Raw genomic sequence first — 13,705 nt, 5'->3', positions numbered from 1 at the left:
GCAGCAAAGCAATGCGAAGAGAAAGACCCAGGAGGGGAGGAGCCAGATATCGCCACTGCCCAGATCCTCAGCTCAACTGTCCATGGCCAGGACGTACAGGGCCGAGTGGGCGGTTCGGGAGAAGGCTCAGGAGGCGGCTCCACATGGACCAGCAAGTGGCACAGGCGACGCACTCGAGAGGCAAAGGACGCTGCTCGACTCAGGGGGTCCCGAGCGCTCTCCCTCTGTTCTAAGTACTGGTCCAGCAGCCACCCCAAGGAGCTCACACCTTCCGCATCTGAAAGACAGGTCAGGAACAGGCCACATGGGAAATGGGAACTGGACAGCCAGGGGGTAGGAAAGACAGCAACAGTACAAAAAGGTTTGGGGGGCAGTAGGGCCCCCATCCGACCCGCATGGAGGTTGGGTCAGCTGGAGTCTGGGGGTGTGGCAACAAGTCAGGAAGGGCAGAAGGGGAGAGTGAAATACCAGCTTCTCAGGGAGGCGGGCCTGGGGCGGCAGGCAGAGGAACACGGAGGTGGTGGGCCTTCAGGGTGGGGACAGGAATCAGAGAACCAAGAGCTGCGGATGACTACAAGGAGCCTCAGTAGGGCAGGGTGGGGACTGTTACCTGGGGAGGTGATGTTCTGCACCAGGGGGCTGACCAGGGCCTCCCAGCAGGTCTTGCCCAGCGCTTGGGCAGCCTCATCATCAGGGAGGAAGCGGTCAGCAAAATTCTGCTCATGGCGCAAAACCCTGTTCAGCCTGGGAAGAAGCAGTGTACCATCAAGGACTCGAGGCAAGGATTTCCCAGAGGCTCCCACGCAAGTACAGTCAACGCCCCACACCATACGCAGCCACTTTTCACCTGCATTCATTCCCCCTGGTGCACTACCTGGGCTCTGCCTTTCAGAAGCACAGAACCACCTGCTTCTTAGCAGTGTCCTTCCCCTGTCCGCCTCCCCTCCTCCTTCAGCCCCCAGCTCCTGCCCCACCCACCTGGGACAGAGCTGGAGGAGGCGCCTGCGGTCCTCAGCTATGTCCCGGCTCCAGGCCTGCGCCCGGATTGTGTAGAAGAGACATGTACGGCGACACAGATGCTCCCGAAATAGTGGCCAGAAAGTGGGCTTGGGCCCCAGGACCTCCACACCCCGAACCCGGGTATCGATGCCACCCTGTAACACACAAACGTATCTGTCACCTAAGCCACCCGTTACTGGGCACTACCAAAGCCAAGCCTCGTGCCCAGAGTTCCCTAGTGCCACTCGAGAGATCCCCACAGCTCGGCAGCTATCACGCTCCTTGGCCTTCTCCCCAGCAGACCAAGGCAGAACCATGGGTAGAGGTGTATGACAAACTCTGCCACTTGAGAGATCCTGTGCTACCTCCTAATTCCCAGCCCTGCTCTGCCCCACTCCACCTGCTGGCAGCGCTTTATGCGGATCTGGATGATGGGCCAGAAACGGTTCAGATTCTCCAAGAGGATCACCCGGCTGGCGGAGGGCATCACGTTGACCTGCCAGGGCAGGGGAGAAGAGGTGGAGGGACAGCTGTAACCTCCAGAAGCACAGCTGCAAAGACCTTTGACGGAATAACCAACTCCATGACTTCATATATGCCCTTCACAACCTCCTGCCCCGAGCCCAGGGGTCTGTGTGGTCCCACCTCCCAATTCTACTCTTTCCAATCATGGGAATGCCCGCTGATGGGCAAGGGGGAGGGACTCCCCAGGGACTAGGTCCCTCTGATAAGAACCTGGGACAAAGAGAGGATGAAATAGCAGGAAGCTTTCTTCCTCTTCTTCCTCCTGAGAGACAGAAGGCTCAGGGAGTGAGGGAAGCAGGTCACTGTGGGAGTCTGTTCATTGCACAAAATGGCTTTGAGCTCACCGTGTTGAGCTCAGTGCTGATGCAGCTGGTGCTGTCACCCCCAAACACCACCACCCTGGCCGGCATGTAACTTGAGTCCTCACTGGCCACTAGAAGGGTCAGCTGCCTGGGAGGAGAAAGAAATCACTTAGAATAGGGGCCCTGGCCTTGAGCAAAGCAACTTCAACCCCCAGTTCCTGCTCAGACCCAGCCCTGTGCCGGCTCCTGAAGTATCGGTCCTCCCCAGTCCTCTGCTCTCCCCTTTATCTTCCCCAAAGCGATTTCGTTCACACACAGGGTTTCAACCAAGGGCTGACCCTACAAACTCCGGTTAGGAGTGAGCATTGGATATCAATCTGAGCTGGATACCCTCAACCACTCACCACTCTGCCCAGCTTTCATGCTGTGTACTCCAAAGACATTTCCATGTCCTGGCCCACAGACACCTTAGCGTCAACTTGGCCAAATGGAGTGACCACTGGTCCACAGAAACCTGCTTCTCTTCCTATTTCTCTCTCCTGAGAAATACCACAGCGTTTGCTGTCACTGTGACTTCTTCTCCTGGCTTCCCTCCTCCAATCAACAGCGAATCCTGTGGACCCCACCTCCCAGGGGAGTCTTAAAATCTCCCAGTCCACTGCCTCTTAACTGTCCCCATTCCCTTGACCTAATTCAGGACATTACGGTCATCGTTCCTAACTAGACTCCTACATACACCTTCCAACTCTCTCTCCAACACAAACACCCACAATTGCCAGAGTTCTCTAACTAAAAAAAATCCAGCTTTGATTCTTTCCTTCTTCAGGTCCTTCAATGGGAGGCCCCCTGGCGGCGCACGCTGTTGAGGCACAGCACTAAGCTGTACGCAGCCACTGAAGCACAAGTTGGATCCCCGGCCAGGGGCGGTGACCCACACGGCACAGCGGACCTCTGCTGTCTCGTCTGCTGCTCCCCTCAGCAGTGTGTTTCAATCAATCTGCCTGTTTTATCCCACACTTTGTCTCTGGTGAACCCTCTCACCCACCCCCCAACACCTCTGGCTTGTACCCCAGTTCTTGTATGCTTAAATAAATCAAACTTTAAAAAAAAATCCTTCAATGGTTCCCCAAGTTTCAGAACAAAGCTCAAATGTCTTAGCTCAGGACACATTTTGTGACCTGGCTCTGCCTTCTTATCTGGCTGCATCTCCCTGAAGACAGGTACCATATGTCTCATCCCTGTACACCAGACCCTCGCACCGTGCCTGGCCCAGAGTATACCTTAATTAAATGGACACAGGGAGCGTGGACAAGTGAGTTGCTGATCTCCCTCAACAGCAAGCACAGGGAGTGACATGTGTACCTGTGTGGGGAGCGTGTCCCCAGGCTCAGGGAGCGAGGAGACGTCTGTACTTAGCATAGGGAAAGCAGGTCAGTGTGTTTGTTCACCGCACAAAAGGGTGTGAGTGTGTCCCTCAGGCACAGGGGTGCCGGGCGCAGGGATCGTGCAGATGTGGGTGCTTGCGGATGTACACGAGGGTATGTCAGAGCATTCACACCTGTGTGAATGTGCGCACGTGTATTGGGGTGTGCGTACCTGACCAGGACACCCTGGCGCATGTGCAGGGTGATGTGGTGGGAGCCGGTACTGCCGTTGGACTCCCAGTAGGTTTTGGGGTTGCGGTCCGTCAGCTTGCTGGCCCGGTGGGGGTTGGAGGACACCTCCACCTTCTCCCAGCACTTGTCCTCCTTCACCTCCACGCTGGAGCCTGGGGGCAAGGGGCAAGGGGTGGGCTCGCAGCCTGGCGGGAAGACAGGAGAGGGGCAAGGGAGCAGGCAGGGGAGGGGGACAGATGCTGGGGTGCGTGTCAGGAGAAAGCTGGGGGGCACGAACACTGGCACAGGTGCCTGAGGAACACGTCAAAGAAGGGGATGTTGATGGGTCGGTGGGTTCGTCTGTGGTCTTCGATCTGGCCCAGCACCATCTGCAGCCGCGACAGAAGAGAGAAAGGGACAGAGAGGAGAAAGACACGGAAATGGGTATGGGAAAAAAAGTCCAGGGCAGCAGAATACTCAATCCCTTTCTTCCTGATTTTGGGTAGAACAGGGACATCTGAGGTAAAGACTGGGGAACAAGTACCCCAGGTGTGCTAATGTTCATGCCACGCAGGGATTCTAAACAGGAAACACACCGAGTCCTCATCTCCCACTTTGGGGGTCGTACAGTCTCTCCCAGCTACAGACAGCCCACCTCACCTGAATGCAGCCAGCCAGGATGCTGGAGGTGAGGTTACTACAGAGCCGGGCGTGTTTTTCACACTCTGTCACAAGATCCCGAAGCTCACAGGCCAGCAGCAGCTGAGCCGAGTGCTTGTCCAGGACTTTGGAGAGGACCTCTTTGGCTCCCAGGCAGCAGAGCACCACGGCGTAGTCCTTATGCTTTGAGGCCAGGCGATGCAGGAAGCAGAGCAGTTCCTGAACAATCTGAGCCCAAAGCACAGACTTGAATAGACAGGAAGCAAAGAGCAGGCCAAGGAGAGGTGAGGGGCAGATTTAGTAAAGGGAAAGTGGGGGTTAAGTCTCTGGAGATACTTGGAGTCAGGGGAGGAGAGTACCAAAGACAGGTTGGAACAGAATATTGGGGTGTTGGAACCCCCAGAACAAGAAGGCAGGGCCAGAGCTTCTTCCTACAGGGCCCCACTATCTCAAGAGCCAGCCCAGGTGCCTGAACCTTGCTCCATCACTCGCAAACCCTGACAAGAAGAGAACAAGTTTGGATGGGTGAAGACAGGCTTCTCCGAAAGCCAGAATCCAAAATCCAGGTACAGCCAAAAGGTTTATACTTCAAAGACTCTAATTCTGGAGACTCTTAGACGACATTGGCCTTTCCCTCCCTCCCTACCCTTCCAGGGTCTGGCCCCATCCAGAAAGGCTGTGCTGTGTGCCCCAGGGCCTCACAAGGTAGCTGGTGCCCCAGAAGCTCCCTTCCCCCGGCCCCCACCCTGGTACCTCCGGGTCACTGCTGGGGCCACTCAGGCAGTTGAGACAGGGTTCCAAGACCTCATGCCAGGGAAGGACCACTGCCTCGGGGTGCTCCAGCAGCCGGGTCATCACCCTGGGTGAGGGGAGGGAAACCCGTGAGGTCCTGGCACCTGCCAGCTCCCCTCACCCTCTTCCGCAGCAGCCCCACAGGCCCTGTGGGCTCACCTCAGGGCAGTCAGCAGCACGGTTTTGTTAGGCCCGGGGGCATCCAGAGATCGCAGCAACAGGAGGAAGGGCTGGGTCTCCTGCTGGAGGCGCTTGAGGAGGGGCCTCACTGCGCCCCCGGGGCCACCCTCCCGGCACAGCACGCGCTCCAAGTCCAGGAGGAGTTCTGCGGATGGGCCCCCCACCAGGGATCGGATCAACAGCTCAGGGGACCCATCCTGGCCCTGGGCGCCGGGGGTCTCCAGTGCTGCTGCCCAGACACACCAGAGGGAAAAAACCGTGTACACAATATACAGCCATACAAACCTTTTGATATTATATGCTAGCTATTTTGTTACATAAGCAAAACATATTAGGTTTATAACCACATCCTATACTACCGAGCTGGTGGCTTCAGATAGACAGATCAAAAGACACCTGGTATTTCAATATCCCCCTCTACTTCCGGTTTCCACTTGTTTCTTAAATATAAGAGGTTTCTTCCCCTGACTTCATTCTGTCATGTTTCTAGTCACAAACTTTCTATGTCATAAGCTCTGCTTCCTGCAAAGACAGACTCTCCACGAGCCATTTCAACCAACTTTCCGTTGTCCACTAAGACTGGACCAAATCCCGCGCGACAGATGGGAACCCTCGTATGTTTAAATCATTCAGAGAAGGCGATTTCCTTGTACCTATCTGGAGTCTCCCTCTCCTCTTGGCCAGGAAGAACCTAACTGGAACACCAAAGCCCTCACGTATTTCCTAAAGGTTCATGGCTCTCCAGTAGCACTGGATGTCTAAGATGTCAACCTTCAGCCTTCCTGGTCTCAGCTGCCACTGTCCAACTCCTCGCAGGAACACCCCTCCACGTGGTACCTGAATGCTCAGGACTGTTGGGAGGCTCCGAGTAGCGATTGAGCAGCATCATGAGGATGGTGCGTGTGGTAGGCATGGGCTCTGTCCCCAGCGTGATCCCTGAGTGCCTAAACAAGGTGTCTCGCAGCTCTCGGGTGATGATTTGGTCTCCCAGAGTGTGATGGTTGCACAGAAGCAAGTTGAGCAGGAGAAGGCCATTTCTCACAGCAGAGGAGCACCTGGGAGGAAGAGAAAGCGGGCAGAAATTGAAAGAGAGTGAAGGCAAGTGACATGAGCAGCAGTTACAGGGGGATGCCTAGCAGCTGGGGAGGGGCAGCCCCTCCAAGGCCAGGACACTGGGCCCCTGACCTGAGGTCACTCCTCCCAAACCCAGGAAGAGAGGTCAGGGTATCTCTGTCCTCTTTGGGAATCTTCCAATTACTTTGCCTCTCTTCCAAAAACAGTCAGAGTGGGCCATCAATGTTTCAATCAGAAGTAAAACATGATGGGAATTTCTGTGAGGCACAGGAAATAAAAGGTAGAGAAGTTGCAGGGTTTGGGGCTTAGCAGGAGTTTGGAGTGGGAGGCCCTGACCCCTCAGTGTTCAGCATCAGGACCACAGCAGCTGGGACAGTAAGCAGCAGGCTCTCCGAGCCCGGGCGAGTGGCCGAGTCAATGCTGGCGAAGATCTCTCTGGTCATCTGGGCATCAAACAAAGGGTGGAGAGGATCTCGGCCAGTAACAAAAGTGGAGATCTCCGAAGAGCTGGCAATGGCCAGCATCTTCAGTGCCTGCAAGAGGGATGTGGAAGCAGAATTAGGAATGGACTGAGGAAGAGAAGAGCCAGGTCATCATTCTAGACCTCAACTTTAGGGCAGCTGACTTGTTTATAAATAAGAGGAGGGAGAGAGACGGAACAGGTACCATGTATAAAAGTGGTATCACATGCAGGAACAAAACCGAGCAGACCAAAAAAATCTATGGCTGCATGTAAACTCTGCCTGCAACTCTTCTCTGCCAGCACCTAGGCTAATGGAACAGGATGGCCGCCCTCCTACAAACACCTCTCAGGACGGCAGGATGGAGTCGTTGTCAATGGTCCTCCTTAAAGTTCCTTTCCACCTCACTTAGCCACTCCTCCCATTGATTTCCTTCTTCCACCCCTCCAGGTTGCCTTTCCAGAGTTCCTCTGCCGGGTCCTTCAACAAGGAAGTACCTGTTCCCTTCTCCCATCACTCTGTACTCCCTCCCCAGGTCATCCCCCCCACTCCTTCACTCCCACAGGTATATCCATCAAACCCAGTATCCGCCCTTCTCACAGGCAGAGTGAGTGGAATTGAAGAGGGAAAAAAACACTTGTAATGTGCAAACTTGCTTGCTGATACTAGAGAGAAAATTAAGAGGAACACTCCATCATCATAGTGGAGAATGTCTCCCCTGGAGAAAGGGGTGATGCCGCGGACCGGCCCTAGCCAGGGCACCGGGACCGAGGGAGAGACAGGGTCTGAAGACAGGAGAACGGGATTCGGCGCAGGAACTGACAGACAGTCACACTCAGAAAGCCTCCAGGGCTGAAGTAGATTAGAAGTAATTTTCACAACACTACCCCCCCTCCCCCTTATGGCCTGGAACCTTCAAGAAAAATCTTACCTCTTAAGGAGGCTTTCTCCCTTTGGTTTCCCCACTGTCCCCTAATCAACTGGATCTGTGGGCTTTAAGACAATGCAATTTTGTTGCAGGGCAAGAATCTAAAAGGCTGAGGAATGCTTGACTGCTCTGCTGGGAGCAGCGCCTAGCAGCCCCATGAAGGAAGACTCCTGGCTTCTCCCTGGAACAGAGTGCTCTGAAAGGACATGTGGGGGCCTCTCTGGTGGCACAGAGGGTTAAAGCGCTGCCCTGTGAAGCAAACTTCACACAATCTGCAGCACAGTCACTAGAGCAGTTCCATCTCTGGCCAGGGAGCTGACCCACATGGGGCGGCAGACCTCTCCTGTCCCACCTGCTGCTCCCCTCAGCAGTGTTTCAGTCAATCTGCTGTTCTGCTCCCCACTCTGTCTCTAGTGAATCCTCTCACCCCCAAATCTCTGGTCTGTACCCCAGGTCTTGTGTGCATAAATAAATCTTAAACAAACAAAAAAGGATACATTCCCACCCCTGCTGCTGCATTCTGCTACTGGAATTCATTCTCTAACTGCTCTGGATGAGGCCTACCTGCCCCCTCAGCAACCTCAGGGCTCAACAGAACACACCCTGGCCATTCCTTCTAGCAACCAATGCTTCAGTCTGGAGTAGTTAGGAGGCCAGTTCTTCTATAAACTTGTTCCCACTTCCCTTCTCTATGCTCTAGCCCAGGGTGGCAAAGCAATAGCAATGATAACTATTTTACCCAAAGATGGTGAAGGGGTATGTATTTTTTAAAAGATTTTATTTATTGTTGGTGGGAGGGGGAATGGGATGGGAACTGGGGTGGGAAGAGTGCACTGGACTACAGTGATGGCACACAGGTGAATTGGTGGTGGGAAGCCCATGGGGATTACAACTGAGATGAAAAAAGGCACAAAATGAAGAACGATGTAAAAATATACATATATAATAAAAAATGGAAAAAATATTTTATTTATTTATGCATTCAGAACTGGGATACAGGCCAGAGGTGCAGGGGCAGGGCGAGGATTCACCAGAGACAGAACAGGGAGCAGAACAGGCAGGTTGACTGAAACACACTGCTGAGGGAGGAGCGGACGGGACAGGAGAGGTCTGCTGCGCCATGTAAGTCAGCTCCAGGGCGGGGATCGAAATGCACTGAAGCGGCCACGGCTTGGCTTAGCTTCACAGTGCAGCGCTCCCACCCGCTGCGTCACCAGGGAGGGCCCAAGAGGGTATTTTTTATGTAGGGGTATCTCTCAGATCAAAGGGTATAGAAAAACTTTGTCACATCTAGAAAATCAATCTTTAACCAAATACCTAATAGTAACTGAAAAGTCATGGGAAAATTCAACATACCTAAAAACTCATCTCTTGAACTTCTTCCCATACCTCTTCCTTTGCTAACACTCTACTTAGCAGTGGCCACCTCACTGACTCTGCTGCTCAATTTCAGAACCAGAGTCATGCCTGAGAACAACCTTCTCCCGTTCCCTCCGTATGCACTCACTCCCCAACACTGTCCAGATGGAAGCCTGAAATCTGTCAGCATCTTTCTGCCCCAACATCTCCTCTGTGGTCTAAATCACGACAGTCCCTCTTCAAAATCAGCAGTCCTCAACCTGCCCGTCTCACCCATCACTTTCCACCCCCAGGGCCCAGCCCACTCACCGCCAGCCCTGCCTGCTGCACCAAGACAGAAGTCTTATATTCTTGCATGCAAAGCAGCACAGCGTAGATGCCACCCTCCCTGGCAAAGAAGGGGCGCCACTCGTGCTTGGTCATGAGCAGGTAGAGGAGGCGCAGGGCCAGCACCACCACCATCTTCTCTCCCACCTGGTTCGTCAGTAGCTCCACCAGCATCTTCACTAGCTTCTCTCTGAGACAGAAAACAGACATTGGGACTCTCCAACCCAAGAGGCATGCCTGATTGCCTGTCCAACCTTATAGTCAAGATCGTCTGTCACCACCTCCCCACCCCCGGCCAACCCCTGTTCAATCCATGCCCTGCCTGGGTCTCATTCCCAATCCCCCTCCTCTGCAGTCAAACTGCCTCTGGCTCTCACTTCATAAGGAAGCAACAGAGCAAATAGTTACAGACGCCATCTCATCTTTTCAAATCTATAGTTCAGTGTAATTCTAATCAAAGTACCTAAGAAGTTCAGGTAAATAAAGTGACAGGGCGATTCCAGCACAGGAAGAAAAACAGGCACGAGGAGGTAAGAAGGTTTTTGGGGGAAAATAACGGTAGACTTGCCTATTACTTATCAATATATAACCTTATAATATCAACCTCTGGAAATGATAGCATGTAGCCAACAGAGCAGTGGATGGCTGGTGAGATCAGAGCAGAGTCCCAGCCAGTGAGGACAGGAGAGGTCTGGAGACACCCAGCCACCCCTCCGAAAACATTCAGGTGGAAGCTCTGCTTTGCTCCATTTGTAGAAATAAACTGCAAGCAGATCTTAATATAAATATAAAAACAGTCACACATATTTTTGGAAACCTATTCATACTTTTAAAAAATACTGGGGCTGTTTATTGCTGCTTTATTTACAATTGGAAAAACATGGAAGCAGCCCAAATTTCCAAAAGTAGATGACTGGATTAGACAGATGTGGTACATATATACAATGGAATATTACTCAGCAACCAAAAAAGAGAAACACATGTCTTTTGCAGCAACTTGGATGGAGCTGGAAAAGATCATGCTTAGTGAGATAAGCCAGAAAGAGAAAGAAAAATACCGGATGGCTTCACTCATAGCAGGAGCATAATGGACCAGGCGAGAAAATAACAAAAATAATGAACAACCATATACCAGAGACATTTTGTGGGGGTGGAGTGGGGAATGGGATCAAAAACAGGGGTGGGGGGAGGGGGGGGAAGAGAAATGCACGGGATTATGGTGATGGCACATGGGTGACTTGGTAATGGGAAACCCGCGGGGATTACAATTGAGATGGAAAAAAAAAATGTACAAAATGATGTAAAAATAAACTTTTGTAATAAAAAAAAAATACTGGGTCAATGCTTTAATCGTCCAGTAATAGGATAGACCCTTGTTAAGTTGGAAGCCAAAAAAAGTTGAAAAATACAGGACCATAAAAATCTAAACCTTCAGTGCCGTGAGACACTACAGACAGAGCTAAGAGATAAGCAATGTGGGCTGGAAGAGGGTCCGGTGGAATGCTGGTCTGAAGCATTAGTATCCAAAATGCCCATACATCAGTATGAAAAAGACAGACTACTACAAGAAAGTGACCACAGGAAAAAAATAGAACACTTATAGTGGAGACACCACAAATGCATGCAAGCATGCCTAACTTCATTAGAAATTAAAGTAAGGAGATACCCGTCATTTTAACTTCTGCTAATCTAATGAGTCCGACAATGCTGGCAGCCAGTGTCCGCAGAGGTGGGGGCGTGAGCTCCCCTGGGACACTGGATTTGAACTCAGACACAATAACACTGCAGGGAAATGGGCAGTTCTAAGTGGACACACATGGAAAGTCCTCTACGATGCACTGAGTGTGGGGGGAAGGGGCAGAAACATGTAGAGTGTGATTACATATATCAAAGCAGGAACTCAGAAAATGTTCTATTTCCAACACACCCACAAGGTAAAGGTAGGATAGACACATTGGGCCCCCAGCGATAACTGTTCTTTCATGGTCTTCAACTCTCCTAGAAAGAGGATGTCTTCGTGCATTTATGTAACTAGGAAGGAGAGAGAAAAAAGAAGGGGGAAGCAAGAAAATAACACTAAAGTGCTAGAGCCCAAAGGAACGCGATGTGAAACCTTGGCTCTGCAGCGAACTCGCCAACTGCCTGCCTCTCTAAACCTCAGTTTCCTCACCCATCCAACTCTGTACAGAGTATCAACTCCTCCTCAAGTGATAGGAGGATTTAATGAGAGAAGCACAGCATCTGGCAACAACAAGGACTTCAAGAACATTAGTCATGTGGATATTCCGTCCTCCTGTTTCGCTGCTCCTGTTTTCCCCCTAATCTGGATCTCACAGCTCCCTCTTCCCTACACCATCTTCTGCTGACAACTTAAACCAAAATCTTCCCTCCCCCCATGCTAACCTCAGGGATCTGTCAGGATGAACCAGGGGGTGGTCCCGCTCAGTGACCTCCTCCACAGCCTGAGCGAGGGCATGGAGCCCTGAAAGCTGCAGGTTTGTGTCCAAGCTGGATATCTGCACGGTGGCCACGACCGCCGCCACATGCTGATCCAGGGTGCTGCGTGGGCCAGGGCCTCGCAAGGTTCTGGCCATCTCTGAAATTGGTGAGGGAAAGGCAGTGGCTTAAAAGAAATCGTGGCACCTCCAAGCTGGAAATCGTTAAAGGGCAAGCTAAGTGTCAGTTATTCTACCGACATTTTAATACATGGTCCGTGCCTAGATCTTGCATTTAGGACCTTTCCAGTTCTGTGTGAGGAATTGAATGGCCAAACAATGAAGATGAAGATACCCTGGAAACTGGAGCCTCCTTTTCCAGAGATACTGAAGGAAGGGAGCAGAGGTCAAGGCAGAGGTCAAGGTCAAAGGAAGATGGAGGCATGCTTCCAAAGGACATCCCATGCAGATAACACCTTTCTGTGGTTCTCCTCTACCCTGACAGACCACTTCTACGGGGGCTATAGTTGTTCCAACTTCAACTCACCACTGGCTGCCTCCTTCATCTCAGGGGGCAGAGTCATCCCCTCAGTCACCAGCAGCTGGTTAAACAGCTGGGAGTCACTCTGTGCCACGGGGGGCTCGGTTTTTCCCTTAGAAGGCTCTGTCTTAGGGGGCTCAGCCTTTGCCCCGGAGGACTCAGTCTCTTCCTCCTCCGAGAAGTTGGTCTCTGACTTGGACTCCTCTTCTGGATCTGGGGTATAGGAGTGACTCTGTGAAGCAGACAAGCTGCTTAGGTCATCAGGTAACAGCCCATACTTGGTGTAAATCTGGGAGTTGAGCAGGTCGCTGAGGGTGGTGCCCTCAAACCGATTACTGAGAACTTGCAGCAGACCTTCAGCCATCTCTACAGGCACGGAGATGTCACCTAGAGCCTTGTCACCCAGGGTCTGTCAACAGAAAGGAGCATATTGCAGGGGTGAGCAGACACAAAGGTCTCAAGGACAGGGAGGATGGCCGCCTCCCACCATGCCATGCACACCTTCTAAGAACTAGCCCCCCACAGTATTTACCTCTTCTCCCAGTAAGACCCCTCTACCTGTAACTTCCAGCTCCAGCCTCCTGCTGGACAGTCCCGTATCTAGAAGTCCAAAGGGAGACTCCTACTTCTAACACCACTACAAGCCCCTAGTAGCTCAGGCTTGTAATACCTCATTCAGACTCTCCCGAAGATTCTGGAAAATTGGCTGTTGCTCACATACATCCAACTTCTTGATAAAGAAGAGCAGCTCCCACCACTCAGCCTGGGTCAGGTAGCCTAACTCCTCATTTTTCTGAGGCTCAGGCTGGAGATATGGCAAGGAGTAGAGCCCATCTGCAGGTTTCCAGTCCCAGGAGGGAAATGCTGAGGATACAAGCATGGGGTTTCAGCATCGATCTAGACTGGCGTGGAATATCTGAATCTCTGGGGCAGCGCCCGGTCGGGCATGTTTCATCCCAGCACTGCTCCTCTGTTGAGAAACACGCTGTGTGTGTTCCGTGTAAAGTTCTCCTGTGCCCAGCACAGAAGCCCCTCTCCCCTTTGAGTCCCTAGCAGCTTCCTCAGGGCCCAGGATCTCCAGCATGTGCCAATGCACCCAGTAGGTACGGCCCGTCGACTGCCAGAAGACCTGGCACAGAAGGAGGAAGAAAGGGGGAAGAATAACAGAGAGGGCTCAGCCCCCCTGCGCGCTGGACTACCAGGACATGGTTGGGACCAGACCTGGACCACAGAGCCCCAGGCTGCATGAGGGCTAGGTTTGGGAGAGCTTCAATCTAGCCAACCGCATCCTTCACCACGCCTCTCATCTTCACCCTAACACTGGTGACCCTTGCTCCAAAGCCCGCTCCTAGTCAACTCCACTGCTGGATATACTAGTTCTGTTTCTTGGGTGTAACTCCCTGACCTCACAGCCCACCAGCTCATCACAGTCCCCCAAGGGGCACGCCTTTTGCCATTCCAACTCCCTTGGGGGTTTTCTCCTTGTTAGAGCCCCCTGGATGGAAAACCCACCTATGCCTGACCAAA

The 13,705-nt window shown here is 52.5% G+C and overlaps 1 protein-coding gene across 5 annotated transcripts in view; it reads right to left on the bottom strand.

Moving 5' to 3' along the window:
* The window catches only part of CUL9 (cullin 9), a 32,306-nt gene that overhangs the window by 16,295 nt on the left and 2,306 nt on the right, over positions 1–13,705 (bottom strand). For 4 of the 5 annotated variants that reach the window (XM_012722187.1, XM_012722182.1, XM_012722177.1 and 1 more), the window contains 17 exons: positions 13,190–13,307; positions 12,849–13,042; positions 12,185–12,587; positions 11,606–11,798; positions 9,185–9,392; positions 6,464–6,660; positions 5,891–6,108; positions 5,033–5,282; positions 4,835–4,940; positions 4,082–4,309; positions 3,720–3,810; positions 3,423–3,594; positions 1,869–1,974; positions 1,400–1,495; positions 979–1,154; positions 611–744; positions 98–277 (listed from right to left, as the gene is read on the bottom strand). In XM_012722187.1, the coding sequence (XP_012577641.1) occupies positions 98–277; positions 611–744; positions 979–1,154; positions 1,400–1,495; positions 1,869–1,974; positions 3,423–3,594; positions 3,720–3,810; positions 4,082–4,309; positions 4,835–4,940; positions 5,033–5,282; positions 5,891–6,108; positions 6,464–6,660; positions 9,185–9,392; positions 11,606–11,798; positions 12,185–12,587; positions 12,849–13,042; positions 13,190–13,307 (3,070 nt within the window). The remainder of the gene's footprint in view (positions 1–97; positions 278–610; positions 745–978; positions 1,155–1,399; positions 1,496–1,868; positions 1,975–3,422; positions 3,595–3,719; positions 3,811–4,081; positions 4,310–4,834; positions 4,941–5,032; positions 5,283–5,890; positions 6,109–6,463; positions 6,661–9,184; positions 9,393–11,605; positions 11,799–12,184; positions 12,588–12,848; positions 13,043–13,189; positions 13,308–13,705) is intronic. The other variant, XM_012722184.1, reaches the window with a different exon arrangement.

Source organism: Condylura cristata, unplaced genomic scaffold, assembly GCF_000260355.1.
Source record: "Condylura cristata isolate star-nosed mole 26May11 unplaced genomic scaffold, ConCri1.0 scaffold00001, whole genome shotgun sequence".
In the NCBI taxonomy this organism is placed as follows: Eukaryota; Metazoa; Chordata; class Mammalia; order Eulipotyphla; family Talpidae; genus Condylura; species Condylura cristata.
The sequence above is the reverse complement of the archived record's forward strand: the minus strand, read 5'-3'. Positions and strand labels throughout refer to the sequence as shown.